General features: G+C 46.9%; 3 protein-coding genes across 10 annotated transcripts in view; 1 reads left to right on the forward strand and 2 right to left on the reverse strand.

Moving 5' to 3' along the window:
- Positions 1–19226, forward strand: part of LOC139242937 (uncharacterized) — a 596540-nt gene that overhangs the window by 459069 nt on the left and 118245 nt on the right. The gene's annotated exons all lie outside the window — the stretch shown is intronic.
- Positions 1–19226, reverse strand: part of LOC139242933 (NACHT, LRR and PYD domains-containing protein 3-like) — a 207331-nt gene that overhangs the window by 157182 nt on the left and 30923 nt on the right. For 2 of the 3 annotated variants that reach the window (XM_070870577.1, XM_070870578.1), the window contains 3 exons: positions 13221–13392; positions 13059–13124; positions 2518–4255 (listed from right to left, as the gene is read on the reverse strand). The exons of the other annotated variant lie outside the window; for it this stretch is intronic. In XM_070870577.1, coding sequence (XP_070726678.1) covers positions 2518–4255; positions 13059–13124; positions 13221–13392 — 1976 coding nt within the window. The remainder of the gene's footprint in view (positions 1–2517; positions 4256–13058; positions 13125–13220; positions 13393–19226) is intronic. 3 annotated transcript variants of the gene reach the window in all.
- The window catches only part of LOC139242931 (NACHT, LRR and PYD domains-containing protein 3-like), a 136468-nt gene that overhangs the window by 96855 nt on the left and 20387 nt on the right, over positions 1–19226 (reverse strand). The window lies entirely within an intron of this gene.

Genomic DNA, 19226 nt, shown 5'->3' on the forward strand with positions numbered 1-19226 from the left:
GTCGGTGTGTGTCTGTACCCTGGGGATAATACCCCACACCACACTAGATTGGTCGGTGTGTATCTGTACCCCGGGGATAATACCCCACACCACACTAGATTGGCCGGTGTGTGTCTGTACCCTGGGGATAATACCCCACACCACACTAGATTGGTCTGTGTGTGTCTGTACCCCGGGGATAATACCCCACACCACACTAGATTGGTCGGTGTGTGTCTGGTTACCCTGGGGATAATACCCCACACCACACTAGATTGGTCGGTGTGTGTCTGCACCCCGGGGATAATACCCCACACCACACTAGATTGGTCGGTGTGTGTCAGTACTGGGGATAATACCCCACACCACATTAGATTGGTCGGTGTGTGTCAGTACTGGGGATAATACCCCACACCACACTAGATTGGTCGGTGTGTGTCTGTACTGGGGATAATACCCCACACCACACTAGATTGGTCGGTGTGTGTCTGTACCCTGGGGATAATACCCCACACCACACTAGATTGGTCGGTGTGTGTCTGTACTCTGGGGATAATACCCCACACCACACTAGATTGGTCGCTGTGTGTCTGTACCCCGGGGATAATACCCCACACCACATTAGATTGATCGATGTGTGTCTGTACCCTGAGGATAATACTCCACACCACACTAGATTGGTCGGTGTGTGTCTGTACCCCGGGGATAATACCCCACACCACACTAGATTGGTCGGTGTGTGTCTGTACTCTGGGGATAATACCCCACACCACACTAGATTGGTCGGTGTGTGTGATTGTACCCCGGGGATAATACCTCACACCACACTAGATTGGCCGGTGTGTGTCTGTACCCTGGGGATAATACCCCACACCACACTAGATTGGTCTGTGTGTGTCTGTACCCCGGGGATAATACCCCACACCACACTAGATTGGTCGGTGTGTGTCAGTACTGGGGATAATACCCCACACCACACTAGATTGGTCGGTGTGTGTCTGTACTCAGGGGATAATACCCCACACCACACTAGATTGGTCGGTGTGTGTCTGTACTCCGGGGATAATACCCCACACCACACTCGATTGGCCGGTGTGTGTCTGTACCCCGGGGATAATACTCCACACCACACTAGATTGGAACCTTTTTACAGGCAGATTGAAGATCCTGAATATCATTCTTGTCTTAATGTTCAGGACTGTAAATAATTCTAAACATTTACAGCTGAAAGAATTACCGATTCCCCAATATTCCCAATCCAGGAAACTTCCCCTTTGACAAGACACACTCTATACATTATTGGGGTAAATATCTAACTGTTAGAGGTTTAAACTCGGGTTTCTGTCCTGTTCCCAGTTGAAATGGTGGATGTGGAAAACATTTTAAGTGAATTCTACCTTTACTGCCGGTTTATATTGTATATTTACATTCCACTGTCCAGCTTATTAAATATGATTTTGTGCGGTAAACTGCGGAATCCCCAGGTGCATACGATGTGCGCACGTACTCAAAGGTCCTGCAAATGCAGGTTCTCGGCACGCAGTACACATGTGCGAGAACCTGAATTTGCAATTTGTCAATGTGTCGCCAGGAGAAGGACATTGGCGCGCAGAGATCGGGATATTTGCCCAACTCCTGCCCAGAGAATGTCCTTCAAACTCTTATGCCTGGAAAAGGCAGGTGTAGAACCTACTTTTACCTGTGTAAGAGTTTTAAAACATAGAACAATTACATTTATCACTAGTTTTTATATTAAACACCGTGTATTCAGGTATTTTTAACCCTATTGAAACATTTTTAAAAAATCAAATATTTTTCTGAACCTTTTAATAATAATTCAATTCATTTTAAATATGTGAGCAGCTTCTGTGTTCTGGGGAGTATTTTCAGTGATCGTACTGGGAGCTTGTACAAACAGAACTCCCAATATAATCAATGAGAATATTCCATGATCATTGGTGGTCCAGGCCACGTGATCCCAGGTTGTGTTTACGTTCCTGGGATGTGTGAGCCCATTCACTGGGCAGCCCATCAAGGCCTCAGACTGCAAGTCTATGTTCCTCCGGGACCATCAGGTACTTTCGCATTTATTTTTCGGTTGGAGGTATCGGCCCGCAGTAAGTCACCGACCGCAAATTTCGGGCCGAATGTAATTATGTTTTCAGTGAGCTGCATTTGTTGATCCGATAAAGACTGTAAAATCCCTATTTGTTCACAAGGATCCGTTCTAGATTCTCCAGCCCTTCGGGAATTACATAGGCGTATGGAGAGAAAGCAGGAAAGGGGTACTGAAGGAATGATCAGCCATGATCTTATTGAATGGTGGTGCAGGCTCGAAGGGCCGAATGGCCTACTCCTGCACCTATTTTCTATGTTTCTATGTTTACTAACCGATCCCCTTATTATTGGTCATACTTGTGTTCAATCTGCTTCTCTCTGGTTTAACTGAACTGTTTGTTTCCCTTTATTACGGAGCAACAACACAAACCGTGACTGTTCTACAATTCACCCAACAGTTAGAGACAAATAAACAGTTACCCCAACACCCGGCATTTGTGGAGTACGGGTCCCAGCCGCTGGAGTCCTTCACACTGAATGTTGCACTTCTGTAGATCGAGGCGTTGTATTGTATCACAGAGCCCAATGACATGAGACAGGACCGCACAGTCAATCGGGGTCAATGTCAATCCACTAAATGTCAGTGTTTCCACAGATCCCACTGTGAGCTGAGCCAGTGCTGTATTCTGAGACTCAAACAGGTAGTGGAATGTGTTCAGGAGGTTCCGTTGACCAGTTACACTCCCTGTGTTCCCAATCTGTCCTTCAACCTTCTCCTTCACCCAGTCAATCACTTGGCAGATGGTTTGATGAAGAAATGGACCCAGAAACTCCTCCAAGGGTCGAGCTGAGTGTGGGGAGGAGAGACCAGCAGCAAAACGGAGAAATATCTCAAATCGCCCATCTTGCTTGCTGCGGGCTTCACGGAGGAGTTTCAGGATGTCCCCGGAATCGGGAGTCAGGAATTGTGCGAGAGCGGCTACAAACTCTTGGATGGTGAGGTGTGGGAATGTGTACACCACGCTCTGGGCAGAATCATCTCTCTCCAAAAGTTCCATCATGAACCCAGACAGGAACTGGGAAGGTTGCAGATTGTATTTGATCAAATCTCCATTTCTAAACACAATCTTCTTCTCGGAGACTCCTGTGAAGGCCATCTCACCGAGCTTCAGTAACACATCACGGGGGCTTTCAATCTCTCGGCTGTGGTTTTTCAGAATGTTGTAGATATAGTAGGAATACAGTTGGGTGATGGTCTTGGGAACTGGCTGATGTCTCCTGTCACTTTGTGTAAAGAAGGGACCCAGTGCCAGACCGAGGATCCAGCAGTAGGAAGGGTTGAAGCACATGGTGTACAGGATCTCGTTCTCCTCCACGTGTTTAATAACAGCTGCTGCCACCGTCTGATCTTCAAAAAACTTGTTGAAATATTCCTTCCGTTCCTTACCAACAAATCCCAGGATTTCAGCCCAGATACTGATCTCAGCCTTTTCCAATAAATGTAATGCAGTGGGGCGGCTGGTCACTAGCACTGAACATCCTGGGAGCAGCTTGTGCTGTATTAAACTGTACACAATGTCAGACACTTCACACCAGTCTTCGGGATCTGTGCACCTGTGCTGAGGTTCTGTATTTCTCCGATTGTCAGCAAAATCGATGCTGTCCTTGAATTCATCCAAACCATCGAATATAAACAGCAATCCCTCTGGGTTCTTCCAGAGTTCTCTCAGAATATTCCCAAAGTAAGGATACTGATCCAGTATCAGATTCCTCAGGTTTATTCTACCGTTAATGTCGTTCAAATCCCGGAATTTAAAACTGAAAACAAATAGAAAGTGGGGGTATATTTTCCCCGTGGCCCAGTCATGAACAATCTTTTGTACCATTGTTGTTTTTCCAATCCCCGCGACTCCACTCACTGCGGCTGAACTCCCGGATTCTGATTTTCTTTGGGAGAAACCGCCGTGGAACAATTGGTCAGTTCGGATTTTCTCCAGTTCTCCCCGGAGATGTTTCTTTGTCCACTCTTCATGGTCTCGGCCTCTTGCCAGCAGTTCATGTTCTACAAGTCTCCGATCTCGAACAGTAGAAATGACCGTTAGCTCAGCGTATCGATCAACCAGCTGGAAAACCTTAACCTTCTCCCTTATTAGGATAGTGTTCACTCTCAGTGTTTCAGTTTGTACCCGGAGTGTTTCCTTGTGTTTCTGTTGAGCATCTTCAATTAGAACAGACAGAAAGTGGTTCTCAATGTTAGTTGCATTGTCAGAAAACTATTCCTCAATACCATTTCACTCTTCAGTAAAATATTGCTAAGATTGAATTCACGGTTGCAATAAAGGTGCATGTTGCAATTAAAACTGTTACTGAAAGTAAACAATGAGCGAGAAATGTTTGAAATCCTCACTTGATTCTAGTATTTACTGCAAAATAGGGCTTTGGATATCAGTGGGATAGGGACAGACTGAATGTTCAGGAGTCCCCTGTTACAGTATCAGACCCTGGCAGGTTATCTGGGTTATGGTGCAATCTGTGAGTGGGACAGACTGAATGTTCAGGAGTCCCCTGTTACAGTATCAGACCCTGGCAGGTTATCTGGGTTATGGTGCAATCTGAGTGGGACAGACTGAATGTTGAGGAGTCCTGTTACTGTATCAGACCCTGGCAGGTTATCTGGGTTATGGTGTAATCTGTGAGTGGGACAGACTTAATGTTGAGGAGTCCCCTGTTACTGTATCAGACCCTGGCAGGTTATCTGGGTTATGGTGTAATCTGTGAGTGGGACAGACTGAATGTTCAGGAGTCCCCTGTTACTGTATCAAACCCTGGCAGGTTATCTGGGTTATGGTGCAATCTGTGAGTGGGACAGACTGAATGTTGAGGAGTCCCCTGTTACTGTATCAGACCCTGGCAGGTTATCTGTGTTATGGTGCAATCTGTGAGTGGGACAGACTGTGAATGGACAGAAGTTCTCCTCAGCATTCCATTTGGCCATTATTAGAGCTTCTGACCCCATATTCACTCCATCACGAAGTCTGCCTCCTTCCACAATATAATCCGTCTCTGCCTCTGCCTCAGCTCATCTGCTGCTGAAATCATCCATGCCTTTTGTTATCTCAGACTCGACTATTCCAATTCCCTCCTGGCCGGCCTCCCACCTTACACGCTGCATTAACGAGCTTAACTAAACCTCTGCTGCCCATATCTGAACTCGCATCAATTACCCCTGTGCTCGCTGACCTACATTGGCTTCTGTTCAGGCACCGTATCGATTTAACTAGCCTCATTCTTGTATTCAGAATCCTCCATTGCATCACACCCTCCCCATCTCTGAATCTCCTTCAGCCTACAATCCTTCGAGATCTATGTGCTCCTCCAATTCTGGTCTCATACCCGATGTGCTGCACTCCGACATTGGTGCTCTGCCCTCAGTTATCAATACCCTGAGCTTTGGAAGTAACTCCCCTGAAGGAAGTTCCACTGTCATTGTATTAGGTCTTGGGTAGATTAGCTGAGCTATTGTATACACTGAGAAAGGGGCAGACTGTGAATAGACAGCAGTTAAATCGCTGTTGTTTCAGGACGTGGGGAGGTTATCTGGGGTATTACCTGCACTGCTATAGTCACCTGACCACAGGTGAAGGTCACTGCCATTCTGAAGGTACAGAGGACAATCAGAAAGATGATTTAAGGTATTGGGGGTGAAATTCAGTCACGTCTTACTTGGGGTGGTTACCCAGGTGGAGCGGTAATGTTATCGTCAAAAAAGTTTGCGCCTTTATCCCAAAAATCGTCAGAATTGGACGACGAGCAGACAGAGGCCGTTGCACACCAGAGCTCGGGGGTGGCTATACGAAAGCTTTGGTTGGTAAATTAGCAAACCCATTGCGCATGCGCCGAACTTTGATTCAGATCCCGGGAACAGCCGAGTATTAAAGGCACAGCAAGGTAAGTTAGAGTATGAGCAGCTCCAGCTCCACACTGTCTTCATAGCGCCAACATGGAGGAGGAAGGAGGACACCAGCTAAGTGCCCGCTTCTCGCCCACCGCTCTTGCTGGAGGCAGTGGAGAGTCGCTGGAGTGCCGGCCAGCCGGGAGGAGGATGAAGACATCCGCCTATGGTTCTGGAGAGGCTGTGGAGGGAGACGGCACACCACGTTTCAGCCCGGAACATGGTGCCATAACAGCAACACAATGTGGTGATGAATTCAACGACCTTACTTGGGTCGTCAGGGTGAGTACCCTTCCATTCACCTTCCAATGCCTTCATGTGAACCTCACTGTCCCACACAATGTAAAGACTTTGCAGTGCCTGCCCCTTCTATATGTCTACTAGGCCAGGCTTCCCCTTGCTGAAGCCAGCCTGATACCTCTCCTGCACTTCACCAGATATGCCTTGCCCATCCAAGCCTCTCTCACCTTCTAGCTCCTTACATCCTGAGCCCACCGAGCAGCATCTTTCAACTCTTCAGATGCGGTCACAGGTCTAAACCTCAGACTGACTGGTAGTTGCTTGTGCTCCCGACCCACTGTGCGATGCCACGCAGCATGAAATGCAAATATACACACCGCCTTATTACTCAGATACCCGACTGTACACACACGTGGCACATCAGCACCTACACAGCCACACCCTCGGGAATCCCACTATCCTGACAAACCCACATGCGTGCTCATCCTGTTTCTCCCCATTCGTTGGGAAGGTAATTAAATTCATTCTGCATGTGTAGAGTGTCTGTGTGACATCGCGATGGAGTGATGTGCTGCACATTGTGAGACGCTGCATATGTCCCCTGATGCAGCCTGGAAGGAGCCAGACGCATAGAAGGCGAGTACCACCATGACCTTCAGTGAGACGGACAGCACAGTCCTGGTGCCGATGTGAGGCTGCAGGTCTTCCTGCAGGAGATTGCATATCTCTCTAACAACCTCCTTTCGGAAGTGCATCGTTCTGATACACTGCTCCTCAGAGAGGTGCAGGTATGAGTGTTGCCTGTCGGTGAAGCCGTGGGGGTAAAGGCCTCCTGCTCCGACATCTTGGGGCTCTCCTCCTTCAGCCGCCAACATGCCCAACAGCCCTTCTCTGTTCCCGATGCCTTGTTAGAACATGTAGAGTGAAAACCAGGTGAACAGGTAATGGCTCCATTAAAATTTCACAAGAAGTTTGTGTCAAGCTGAACTGGTATGTCTATGTGCCGCTGCATACTCGAAGGCTCACCACTGTGCTGTGAGTAAACGTTGCACTGAATGTGACCTCCCAGGGAAGCGTTTCTTCATCCGTTTAAAGTCACCACCAGTTAACGACTCTGCAAGCCTGTACCGACTGTTTTTCCAGACGTTTTCTGACCGGGATGCAAGTGTGGACATTGCACCAGGAATACGTCATGGTCAGAGTGACTGTCAGCAGCCAGGCACTGCTGGTTTGTGTCCCCGGTGAGCCTGGAATGAATTTTCGGTGGGGACACTAAACGCTGCACTCCAGATCAGTAACCTCTTCCACTCTGCTCCCATTAACACCCCTCTGGCCACTACCTGAGGCGTTAGGCGACCGAAAATCCAGCCTGAGTTTAGGTTAACGGAAGGGTGAGGGGGGTTTGAAGTATTTTGTTTAGGCAAGAGAATTCTGTTTGGAGTATATTGATGAAATTCACATTAGTGCAGAAAAGAGTCCCATTATTCCCAAAATAATTACAAGAATAAAAATGAATTTGGGAGATAAAGGGAATCAGGGGAATTTTTTCACCCGAAGGTTAATAGAGCCCGGGATCATTTACTAGGGAAGGACACATAAGGGGCACTGCAAGTGGGCTCTCGAGACAATTGAATGTGTTTGTGTGGATACACTGAGAGGAGGGGCAGGTGGTTCATCTCTGTGACAGGAACAGACTTATTTGGGCCAAATAGCCTTGTCCTGTCCCTCACCATTCTCTGATTATAATGGGCCAGAATTTGTGCTGCCCACAGGCACGTACGAGGTGAGCATGCGCCCGTGTGGTCCCCACAAATTCCGGGTTTCGGTATGTGACGTGCGTGCTCCTAAACCCGGGAATTTGTGATCTGTCAAAAATTCTCCACAGATCCACCGCATCCGAAACTAAAGGGCCTCTGTGGGTGGAGAGTTGGGCTACTTACCCAACTCTTGCCCAGAAAATGTCCTTCAAATACGTACGTCTAATAAAAGCAGGCGTAAGGGCTAGAATTTCCAAACAATCCGCCAGGGCCCGATTGCCGCACAAAAATACCGCTAAGATTCCCAAATTATCGCCAGCAAAAAATTCCCCCCCCCCCCCAAGAGAGAAAAATCCACCTTGCCAAAAAAATGGGCCTTACACCCGATTCTTGGCAAAAAAATGGGCCTTATACCCGATTCTTGGCAAAAAAATGGGCCTTATACACGATTCTTGGCAAAAAAATGGAATGTTTGACCGATTGGACGTTTCTTTCAAAAAAATGGCCGATAATTACTAAAATTACAAAACAATTACAGAGGCTGCGGGTTGCGCTTAGGAGAAGAAAACCACAAAATATTTTCAAAAAACATAACATAAGAACCTCTCTGCATCTATCTTGTCTCTCCCTTTCATTATTTTGAATGTTTCTATAAGATCACCCCCTCATCCTTCTGAACTCCAACGAGTAAAGACCCAGTCTACTCGATCTATCATCATAAGGTAACCCCCTCATCTCCGGAATCAGCCGAGTGAATCGTCTCTGTACCCCCTCCAAAGCCAGTATATCCTTCCTTAAGTAAGGTGACCAAAACTGCACGCAGTACTCCAGGTGCGGCCTCACCAATACCCTGTACAGTTGCAGCAGGACCTCCCTGCTTTTGTACTCCATCCCTCTCGCAATGAAGGCCAACATTCCATTCACCTTCCTGATTACCTGCTGCTCCTGCAAACTAACTTTTTGGGATTCATGCACAAGGACCCCCAGGTCCCTCTGCACCGCAGCATGTTGTAATTTCTCCCCATTCAAATAATATTCCCTTTTACTGTTTCTCCCCCCCCCCCCCCCCCCAAGGTGGATGACCTAAATTTTCCGACATTGTATTCCATCTGCCAAACCTTAGCCCATTCGCTTAACCTATCTAAATCTCTTTGCAGCCTCTGTGTCCTCTACACAACCCGCTTTCCCACTAATCTTTGTGTCATCTGCAAATTTTGTTACACTATACTCTGTCCCCTCTTCCAGGTCATCTATGTATATTGTAAACAGTTGTGGTCCCAGCACCGATCCCTGTGGCACACCACTAACCACCGATTTCCAACCCGAAAAGGACCCATTTATCCCGACTCACTGCTTTCTGTTCGCCAGCCAATTCTCTATCCATGCTAATACATTTCCTCTGACTCCGCGTACTTTTATCTTCTGCAGTAACCTTTTGTGTGGCACCTTATCGAATGCCTTTTGGAAATCTAAATACACCACATCCATCGGTACACCTCTATCCACCATGCTCGTTATATCCTCAAAGAATTCCAGTAAATTAGTTAAACATGATTTCCCCTTCATGAATCCATGCTGCGTTTGCTTGATTGCACTATTCCTATCTGGATGTCCCGCTATTTCTTCCTTAATGATAGCCTCAAGCATTTCCCCCACTACAGATGTTAACTTTCGGCCGATTAGTTTATCTGCCTTTTGTCTGCCCTCTTTTTTTAAACAGAGGCATTACATTAGCTGCTTTCCAATCCGCTGGTACCTCCCCAGAGTCCAGAGAATTTTGGTAGATTATAACGAATGCATCTGCTATAACTTCCGCCATCTCTTTTAATACCCTGGGATGCATTTCATCAGGACCAGGGGACTTGTCTACCTTGAGTCCCATTAGCCTGTCCAGCACTACCCCCCTAGTGATCGTGATTATCTCAAGGTCCTCCCTTCCCACATTCCCGTGACCAGCAATTTTTGGCATGGTTTTTGTGTCTTCCACTGTGAAGACCGAAGCAAAATAATTGTTTAAGGTCTCAGCCATTTCCACATTTCCCATTATTAACTCCCCCTTCTCATCTTCTAAGGGACCAACATTTACTTTAGTCACTCTCTTCCGTTTTATATATGAGTAAAAGCTTTTACTATCTGTTTTTATGTTTTGCGCAAATTTACTTTGGTAATCTATCTTTCCTTTCTTTATTGCTTTCTTAGTCATTCTTTGCTGAAAATGAAAAATGAGAAAAACATTCTCAGGACCATTTTCACTTACATCACTGCAAGAAAATGTTAAAACAATGAGTAAAAACCCATTTACTTACCTTTTTTTGCAGGGTTACTTACCTATTGCCCAGCTTTGCTGATGCTCGTGGGTGATTTTCCCCAACTTACCTACGGGTCACCGCTGAGCCAAATATTGCGCCAGGGCGATCTGTGGACGGTGTACGACGGTGGTCTGTTCCCCAGCGGGACTTTGAAACTGTCGGGGAACACAGCTGGGGAATTTTTCACCGACTCGGTTCTCGCCCAAAGCGGCCGATACCGCCGAGATACCGGGCAGGAAGCAATGAAAATTGTCGCATTTAAAGTACAGAAAAATACATTAAAGTAATTTCAACATTAAAAATCCTTTTATATAAAAGGTAAGTTCATTTTTAGACATTTTAAAACATGTAAATTTGAAAAGAATGTTTGTTTTAAATAACTAATTAAATTCTATTCATATTAATTTGAAATATGTGATGTTTTTGAAAGTTATTTTAGTGTGTGTGTGTTTTTGAGGGTATTCCCAGTCATGCTTATGATGGTTCCAGACAGGGAGTTACTATCAGTATGAATGGGGATCCCACTACTCTGATAGGTTGGGCCGGCCCACATTATCTCAATGATGTATACGAAACCCGTACACTTCTGGGATATGTGTGCCTCTATGAAGGTCTTCACATAGAGCCCCAGGATCGCAGGTCTCCGAACCTCCGGGATCACCAGGTACTTTGGTGAAATGTTTGCGGTTGGAGATATTCCCCAGCAGGAAACCTCCGACCGCAATTTCCAGCCCAATGTCCTGGAGTTTGCTGCAATAATTACGGCGAGTCTATCAGCAACGCCTGGTGTCCACACACGCGCAGTTAAACGTGGAAAACCAGAGGATGCTACCAGATATGCCATGCTCCTCCACAAGGTCTGCTGCTGTTGTTCTCACCGAGAGACTCGGAATTGAAATCACTGTAATGGCGTGAACTTGCAATACTTACCCACTACCTCTGCACTAGTCGGATGTAAAAGATAGCGCTAGTGCACTCAGGACTACATGACATTTTGAAGTCTCATTCTATCAGAAGAAAACTAATGTTGCAGATTTTAAATATATATGGTATATATTATATATATATTGTTTCAACTTTTTCTGTTTGTATTTTTTAACCTTTGTCCTTTAATCCTATCTGTAGTCCTCAATCTTTCCTTTGCTTTCTCTACCTGCCTTGGCTCCATATTCCTTCATATCATTGTCGACCAAAAATCTATCGATCGCAGGTCTTGTTTCAGTCATTAAGGAGAAATAAATGTGAAGACATTAAAATAGAAATTATACTTCCTGGTTTGGACTCTGCGAGACTGAGGATTCTTCAATCTGATTGGTTGAAGAGCCTCAGTTCTCTCCACAGATGTCACAAATCCGCTGTAGAGGGCGCCATGCTGGAACAGATGCCTGATGACAGCATCTCTTCACCCTAATTCAAGTCAAATCTTGGGGAACAGCTGTCAATGTTCCTTTGCCTCTATATCACGATCCTGCCAGGTGTGTATGGGGTTTCAGTGTATCAGGACCCTGTCAGGTGTGTATGGGATTTCAGTGTATCGGGACCCTGCCAGGTGTGCACAGGATTTCAGTGTATCAGGACCCTGTCAGGTGTGTATGGGGTTTCAGTGTATCAGGATCCTGTCAGGTGTGTATGGGGTTTCAGTGTATCAGGACCCTGTCAGGTGTGTATGGGGTTTCAGTGTATCAGGATCCTGCCAGGTGTGTCTGGGGTTTCAGTGTATCTGGACCCTGTCAGGTGTGTATGGGGTTTCAGTGTATCAGGACCCTGTCAGGTGTGTATGGGGTTTCAGTGTATCAGGACCCAGTCAGGTGTGTATGGGGTTTCAGTGTATCAGGACCCTGTCAGGTGTGTATGGGGTTTCAGTGTATCGGGACCCTGTCAGGTGTGTATGGGGTTTCAGTGTATCGGGACCCTGTCAGGTGTGTATGGGGTTTCAGTGTATCAGGACCCTGTCAGGTGTGTATGGGGTTTCAGTGTATCAGGACCCAGTCAGGTGTGTATGGGGTTTCAGTGTATCAGGACCCTGTCAGGTGTGTATGGGGTTTCAGCGTATCAGGACCCTGTCAGGTGTGTATGGGGTTTCAGTGTATCAGGACCCTGCCAGGTGTGTATGGGTTTTCAGTGTATCTGGACCCTGTCAGGTGTGTATGGGGTTTCAGTGTATCAGGACCCTGCCAGGTGTGTATGGGTTTTCAGTGTATCTGGACCCTGTCAGGTGTGTATGGGGTTTCAGTGTATCAGGACCCTGTCAGGTGTGTATGGGGTTTCAGTGTATCAGGATCCTGCCAGGTGTGTATGGGGTTTCAGTGTATCAGGACCCTGCCAGGTGTGTATGGGGTTTCAGTGTATCAGGACCCTGCCAGGTGTGTATGGGGTTTCAGTGTATCAGGATCCTGTCAGGTGTGTATGGGGTTTCAGTGTATCAGGATCCTGCCAGGTGTGTATGGGGTTTCAATGTATCTGGATCTTTCTAGGTCTGTGGGGGTTTTCACGTAGCATCACGATCCTGCCAGATGTGTATAAGATGTCCAAGTGATACTGACAAGCAACTGGATTCAGTGAACGATTGCAAGTTCGCATATTTATATGAAACAAATCTATATACAATAGTTGAGCTTCGATGCCAAATCTATGCAACGTTGAATCCTATTTCCCTCGATCTTTGACATCCAGATTCCCAGATGCTAATAACCTCAAAACAGTTAAATATTCGGATTCTCAGAAGTGAAGTAAACAATTTGAAATCTGCATTTCATCACTTACCTTCCAGGTGACTTGGTACTTTGGATAAACCTCGTGCGATGTTCATGTAAACAAGTGGATCAGAACCTGTTTAAATCAAGTAACGGTCATGAAATCAGATATTATAGTAAAATCTGTAGTGTTTGAATCTGAAATTGAATTCAGTGGGTGATGTTACCGTACCGTGTTCCTGTATTTCTTTCAGTATTTTGTTCAACTTTGGTAACCTGTGGCACATTTTGACAAAAGATTCCCACATCACCCTTTGGGCCTTTGAGCCTTTCTCCATCACCAGATTTAGGAGCAGTTTAGAACTGCCCGCCCGGTTTCCCTTCTCGGCGAGCTCAGTGACTTTCTGTAAAGGATAATAATGAATATATTGAGGAGCGAAGTGAAATACAAATACTGAGAATGAAAAGCAAAGGATCTGCTCAATGATGGGATTTCCCAGTTGTTTTGAGCAATAAGGCAGTCACTGAACTGGGTACTGATCCATTCTGGACAGGGGCTGTATATTCTGTAAACATGTTGATTCAGTCATTAATGGCAAAGAAATTTGATGAAACTAAAACAGAAAATCAGAACTATTGTTCTTGGAGAATCAGGAATCACTGACAATCTGCAGTTTTGATGGTATTCGTTTTCTCTGCCCTGCAATATCCAACATAACATCAGATTACTGATTGACAATATGATGCACTTGTTTGTCACACTGTGATTTACTGAGAAATAAAACAGCAGCCAATCTATTACTCATGTGCTTTTGTTCTGAGAATACCAACAATCTATTGACCTCAGTCTTGAATATACTCATAACTTGACCATTAACATAAGAATTAGGAACAAGAGTAGGCCAACTAGCCCCTCGAGCCTGCTCCGTCACTCAACAAGATCATGGCTGATCTGGCCGTGGACTCAGCTCCACTTACCCGCCCGCTCCCCATAACCCTTAATTCCCTTATTGGTTAAAAATCTATCTATCTGTGATTTGAATACATTCAATGAGCTAGCCTCAATTGCTTCCCTGGGCAGAGAATTTCACAGATTCACAACCCTCTGGGAGAAGAAATTCCTTCTCAACTCGGGTTTTAAATTGGCTCCCCCGTATTTTGAGGCTGTGCCCCCTAGTTCTAGTCTCCCCGACCAGTGGAAACAACCTCTCTGCCTCTATCTTGTCTATCCCTTTAATTATTTTAAATGTTTCTATAAGATCACCCCCTCATCCTTCTGAACTCCAACGAGTAAAGACCCAGCCTACTCAATCTATCATCATAAGGTAACCCCCTCATCTCCGGAATCAGCCTAGTGAATCGTCTCTGTACCCCCTCCAAAGCTAGTATATCCTTCCTTAAGTAAGGTGACCAAAACTGCACGCAGTACTCCAGGTGCGGTCTCAGCAATAACCTGTACAGTTGCAGCATGACCTCCCTGCTTTTGTAGCGCGAGTCCGGGGTCGGCGAGAGGCCTATAAAGGCCAGCGGGAGTCGAGCAGTTCGAGCAGTCAGTCGAGGAGGCGGGAGCTCGGAGCAGCGCGAGTCCGGGGTCGGCGAGAGGCCTATAAAGGCCAGCGGGAGTCGAGCAGTTCGAGCAGTCAGTCGAGGAGGCGGGAGCTCGGAGCAGCGCGAGTCCGGGGTCGGCGAGAGGCCTATAAAGGCCAGCGGGAGTCGAGCAGTTCGAGCAGTCAGTCGAGGAGGCGGGAGCTCGGAGCAGCGCGAGTCCGGGGTCGGCGAGAGGCCTATAAAGGCCAGCGGGAGTCGAGCAGTTCGAGCAGTCAGTCGAGGAGGCGGGAGCTCGGAGCAGCGCGAGTCCGGGGTCGGCGAGAGGCCTATAAAGGCCAGCGGGAGTCGAGCAGTTCGAGCAGTCAGTCGAGGAGGCGGGAGCTCGGAGCAGCGCGAGTCCGGGGTCGGCGAGAGGCCTATAAAGGCCAGCGGGAGCTCGGAGCAGTCAGTCGAGGAGGCGGGAGCTCGGAGCAGCTCGAGTCCGGGGTCGGCGAGAGGCCTATAAAGGCCAGCGGGAGTCGAGCAGTCAGTCGAGGAGGCGGGAGCTCGGAGCAGCGCGAGTCCGGGGTCGGCGAGAGGCGTACCGGTGCAGCTACAGGGAGAAGGCAAAGATACAAAGGTGACGTCACAGCCTAGGGGGTAAGTGATTGGCTGGTGATTGGTGAGTAGTTTTTCTTTTTCTTCTTATATTGGTCAGTAACTTTTAACATTGTTATTACCAGTTTAAGTGTATCTAAGGGTTAAGACATGGCAGGAGAGCTCGGTCGGGTGTTATGCTCCTCCTGTACCATGTGAGAACTCAGGGACACTTCCGGTGTCCCTGACGACTACGTGTGCGGGAAGTGTGTCCACCTCCAGCTCCTGACGGTCCGCGTTGCGGAATTGGAGCTGAGGGTGGATTTACTCTGGAGCATCCACGATGCTGAGAATGACGTGAGTATCACGTGTAGTGAGTTGGTCTTACCGCAGGGAAAGGGTCCACAGCCAGATAGGGAATGGAAGACCAGCAGGAAGAGTAGTGCAAGGAAGGTAGTGCAGGGGTCCCCTGTGGTCATCCCCCTGCAAAACAGATACACCGCTTTGGATACTGTTGAGGGGAATGACTCATCAGGGGAGGGCAGCAGCAGCCAAGTTCATGGCACCGTGGCTGGCTCTGCTGCACAGGAGGGCAAGAAAAAGAGTGGGAGAGCGATAGTGATAGGGGATTCAATTGTGAGGGGAATAGATAGGCGTTTCTGCGGCCGCAACCGAGACTCCAGGATGGTATGTTGCCTCCCTGGTGCAAGGGTCAAGGATGTCTCGGAGCGGGTGCAGGACATTCTGAAATGGGAGGGAGAACAGCCAGTTGTCGTGGTGCACATTGGTACCAACGACATAGGTAAAAAGAGGGATGAGGTCCTACGAAACGAATTTAAGGAGCTAGGAGCTAAATTAAAAAGTAGGACCTCAAAAGTAGTAATCTCGGGATTGCTACCAGTGCCACGTGATAGTCAGAGTAGGAATCGCAGATGAATACGTGGCTTGAGCAGTGGTGCAGCAGGGAGGGATTCAAATTCCTGGGGCATTGGGACCGGTTCTGGGGGAGGTGGGACCAGTACAAACCGGACGGTCTGCACCTGGGCAGGACCGGAACCAATGTCCTAGGGGGAGTGTTTGCTAGTGCTGTTGGGGAGGATTTAAACTAATATGGCAGGGGGATGGGAACCAATGCAGGGAGACAGAGGGAAACAAAAAGGAGACAAAAGCAAAAGACAGAAAGGAGATGAGGAAAAGTGGAGGGCAGAGAAACCCAAGGCAAAGAACAAAAAGGGCCACTGTACAGCAAAATTCTAAAAGGACAAAGGGTGTTAAGAAAACAAGCCTGAAGGCTTTGTGTCTTAATGCAAGGAGTATCCGCAATAAGGTGGATGAATTAATTGTGCAAATAGATGTTAACAAATATGATGTGATTGGGATTACGGAGACGTGGCTCCAGGATGATCAGGGCTGGGAACTCAACATCCAGGGGTATTCAACATTCAGGAAGGATAGAATAAAAGGAAAAGGAGGTGGGGTAGCATTGCTGGTTAAAGAGGAGATTAATGCAATAGTTAGGAAAGACATTAGCTTGGATGATGTGGAATCTATATGGGTAGAGCTGCAGAACACCAAAGGGCAAAAAACATTAGTAGGAGTTGTGTACAGACCTCCAAACAGTAATAGGGATGTTGGGGAGGGCATCAAACAGGAAATTAGGGGTGCATGCAATAAAGGTGTAGCAGTTATAATGGGTGACTTTAATATGCACATAGATTGGGCTAGCCAAACTGGAAGCAATACGGTGGAGGAGGATTTCCTGGAGTGCATAAGGGATGGTTTTCTAGACCAATATGTTGAGGAACCAACTAGGGGGGAGGCCATCTTAGACTGGGTGTTGTGTAATGAGAGAGGATTAATTAGCAATCTCATTGTGCGAGGCCCCTTGGGGAAGAGTGACCATAATATGGTGGAATTCTGCATTTGGATGGAGAATGAAACAGTAATTTCAGAGACCATGGTCCAGAACTTAAAGAAGGGTAACTTTGAAGGTATGAGGCATGAATTGGCTAGGATAGATTGGCGAATGATACTTAGGGGGTTGACTGTGGATGGGCAATGGCAGACATTTAGAGACCGCATGGATGAATTACAACAATTGTACATTCCTGTCTGGCGTAAAAATAAAAAAGGGAAGGTGGCTCAACCGTGGCTATCAAGGGAAATCAGGGATAGTATTAAAGCCAAGGAAGTGGCATACAAATTGGCCAGAAATAGCAGCGAACCTGGGGACTGGGAGAAATTTAGAACTCAGCAGAGGAGGACAAAGGGTTTGATTAGGGCAGGGAAAATGGAGTACGAGAAGAAGCTTGCAGGGAACATTAAGGCGGATTGCAAAAGTTTCTATAGGTATGTAAAGAGAAAAAGGTTGGTGAAGACAAACGTAGGTCCCCTGCAGTCAGAATCAGGGGAAGTCATAACGGGGAACAAAGAAATGGCAGACCAATTGAACAAGTACTTTGGTTCGGTATTCACTAAGGAGGATACAAACAACCTTCCGGATATAAAAGGGGTCAGAGGGTCTAGTAAGGAGGGGGAACTGAGGGAAATCTTTATTAGTCGGGAAATTGTGTTGGGGAAATTGATGGGATTGAAGGCCGATAAATCCCCAGGGCCTGATGGACTGCATCCTAGAGTACTTAGAAACATAGAAACATAGAAAATAGGTGCAGGAGCAGGCCATTCAGCCCTTCTAGCCTGCACCGCCATTCAATGAGTTCATGGCTGAACATGAAACTTCAGTACCCCCTTCCTGCTTTCTCGCCATAACCCTTGATCCCCCGAGTAGTAAGGACTTCATCTAACTCCCTTTTGAATATATTTAGTGAATTGGCCTCAACTACTTTCTGTGGTAGAGAATTCCACAGGTTCACCACTCTCTGGGTGAAGAAGTTTCTCCTCATCTCGGTCCTAAATGGCTTACCCCTTATCCTCAGACTGTGACCCCTGGTTCTGGACTTCCCCAACATTGGGAACATTCTTTCTGCATCTAACCTGTCTAAACCCGTCAGAATTTTAAACGTTTCTATGAGGTCCCCTCTCATTCTTCTGAACTCCAGTGAATACAAGCCCAATTGATCCAATCTTTCTTGATAGGTCAGTCCCGCCATCCCGGGAATCAGTCTGGTGAACCTTCGCTGCACTCCCTCAATAGCAAGAATGTCCTTCCTCAAGTTAGGAGACCAAAACTGTACACAATACTCCAGGTGTGGCCTCACCAAGGCCCTGTACAACTGTAGCAACACCTCCCTGCCCCTGTATTCAAATCCCCTCGCTATGAAGGCCAACATGCCATTTGCTTTCTTAACCGCCTGCTGTACCTGCATGCCAACCTTCAATGACTGATGTACCATGACACCCAGGTCTCGTTGCACCTTCCCTTTTCCTAATCTGTCACCATTCAGATAATAGTCTGTCTCTCTGTTTTTACCACCAAAGTGGATAACCTCACATTTATCCACATTATACTTCATCTGCCATGCATTTGCCCACTCACCTAACCTATCCAAGTCACTCTGCAGCCTAATAGCATCCTCCTCGCAGCTCACACTGCCACCCAACTTAGTATCATCCGCAAATTTGGAGATACTGCATTTAATCCCCTCGTCTAAATCATTAATGTACAATGTAAACAGCTGGGGCCCCAGCACAGAACCTTGCGGCACTCCACTAGTCACTGCCTGCCATTCTGAAAAGTACCCGTTTACTCCTACTCTTTGCTTCCTGTCTGACAACCAGTTCTCAATCCACGTCAGCACACTACCCCCAATCCCATGTGCTTTAACTTTGCACATTAATCTCTTGTGTGGGACCTTGTCGAAAGCCTTCTGAAAGTCCAAATATACCACATCAACTGGTTCTCCTTTGTCCACTTTACTGGAAACATCCTCAAAAAATTCCAGAAGATTTGTCAAGCATGATTTCCCTTTCACAAATCCATGCTGACTTGGACCTATCATGTCACCATTTTCCAGATGCACTGCTATGACATCCTTAATAATTGATTCCATCATTTTACCCACTACTGAGGTCAGGCTGACCGGTCTATAATTCCCTGTTTTCTCTCTCCCTCCTTTTTTAAAAAGTGGGGTTACATTGGCTACCCTCCACTCCA

This window comes from Pristiophorus japonicus, unplaced genomic scaffold (genome assembly GCF_044704955.1).
Source record: "Pristiophorus japonicus isolate sPriJap1 unplaced genomic scaffold, sPriJap1.hap1 HAP1_SCAFFOLD_154, whole genome shotgun sequence".
NCBI lineage: Eukaryota > Metazoa > Chordata > Chondrichthyes > Pristiophoridae > Pristiophorus > Pristiophorus japonicus.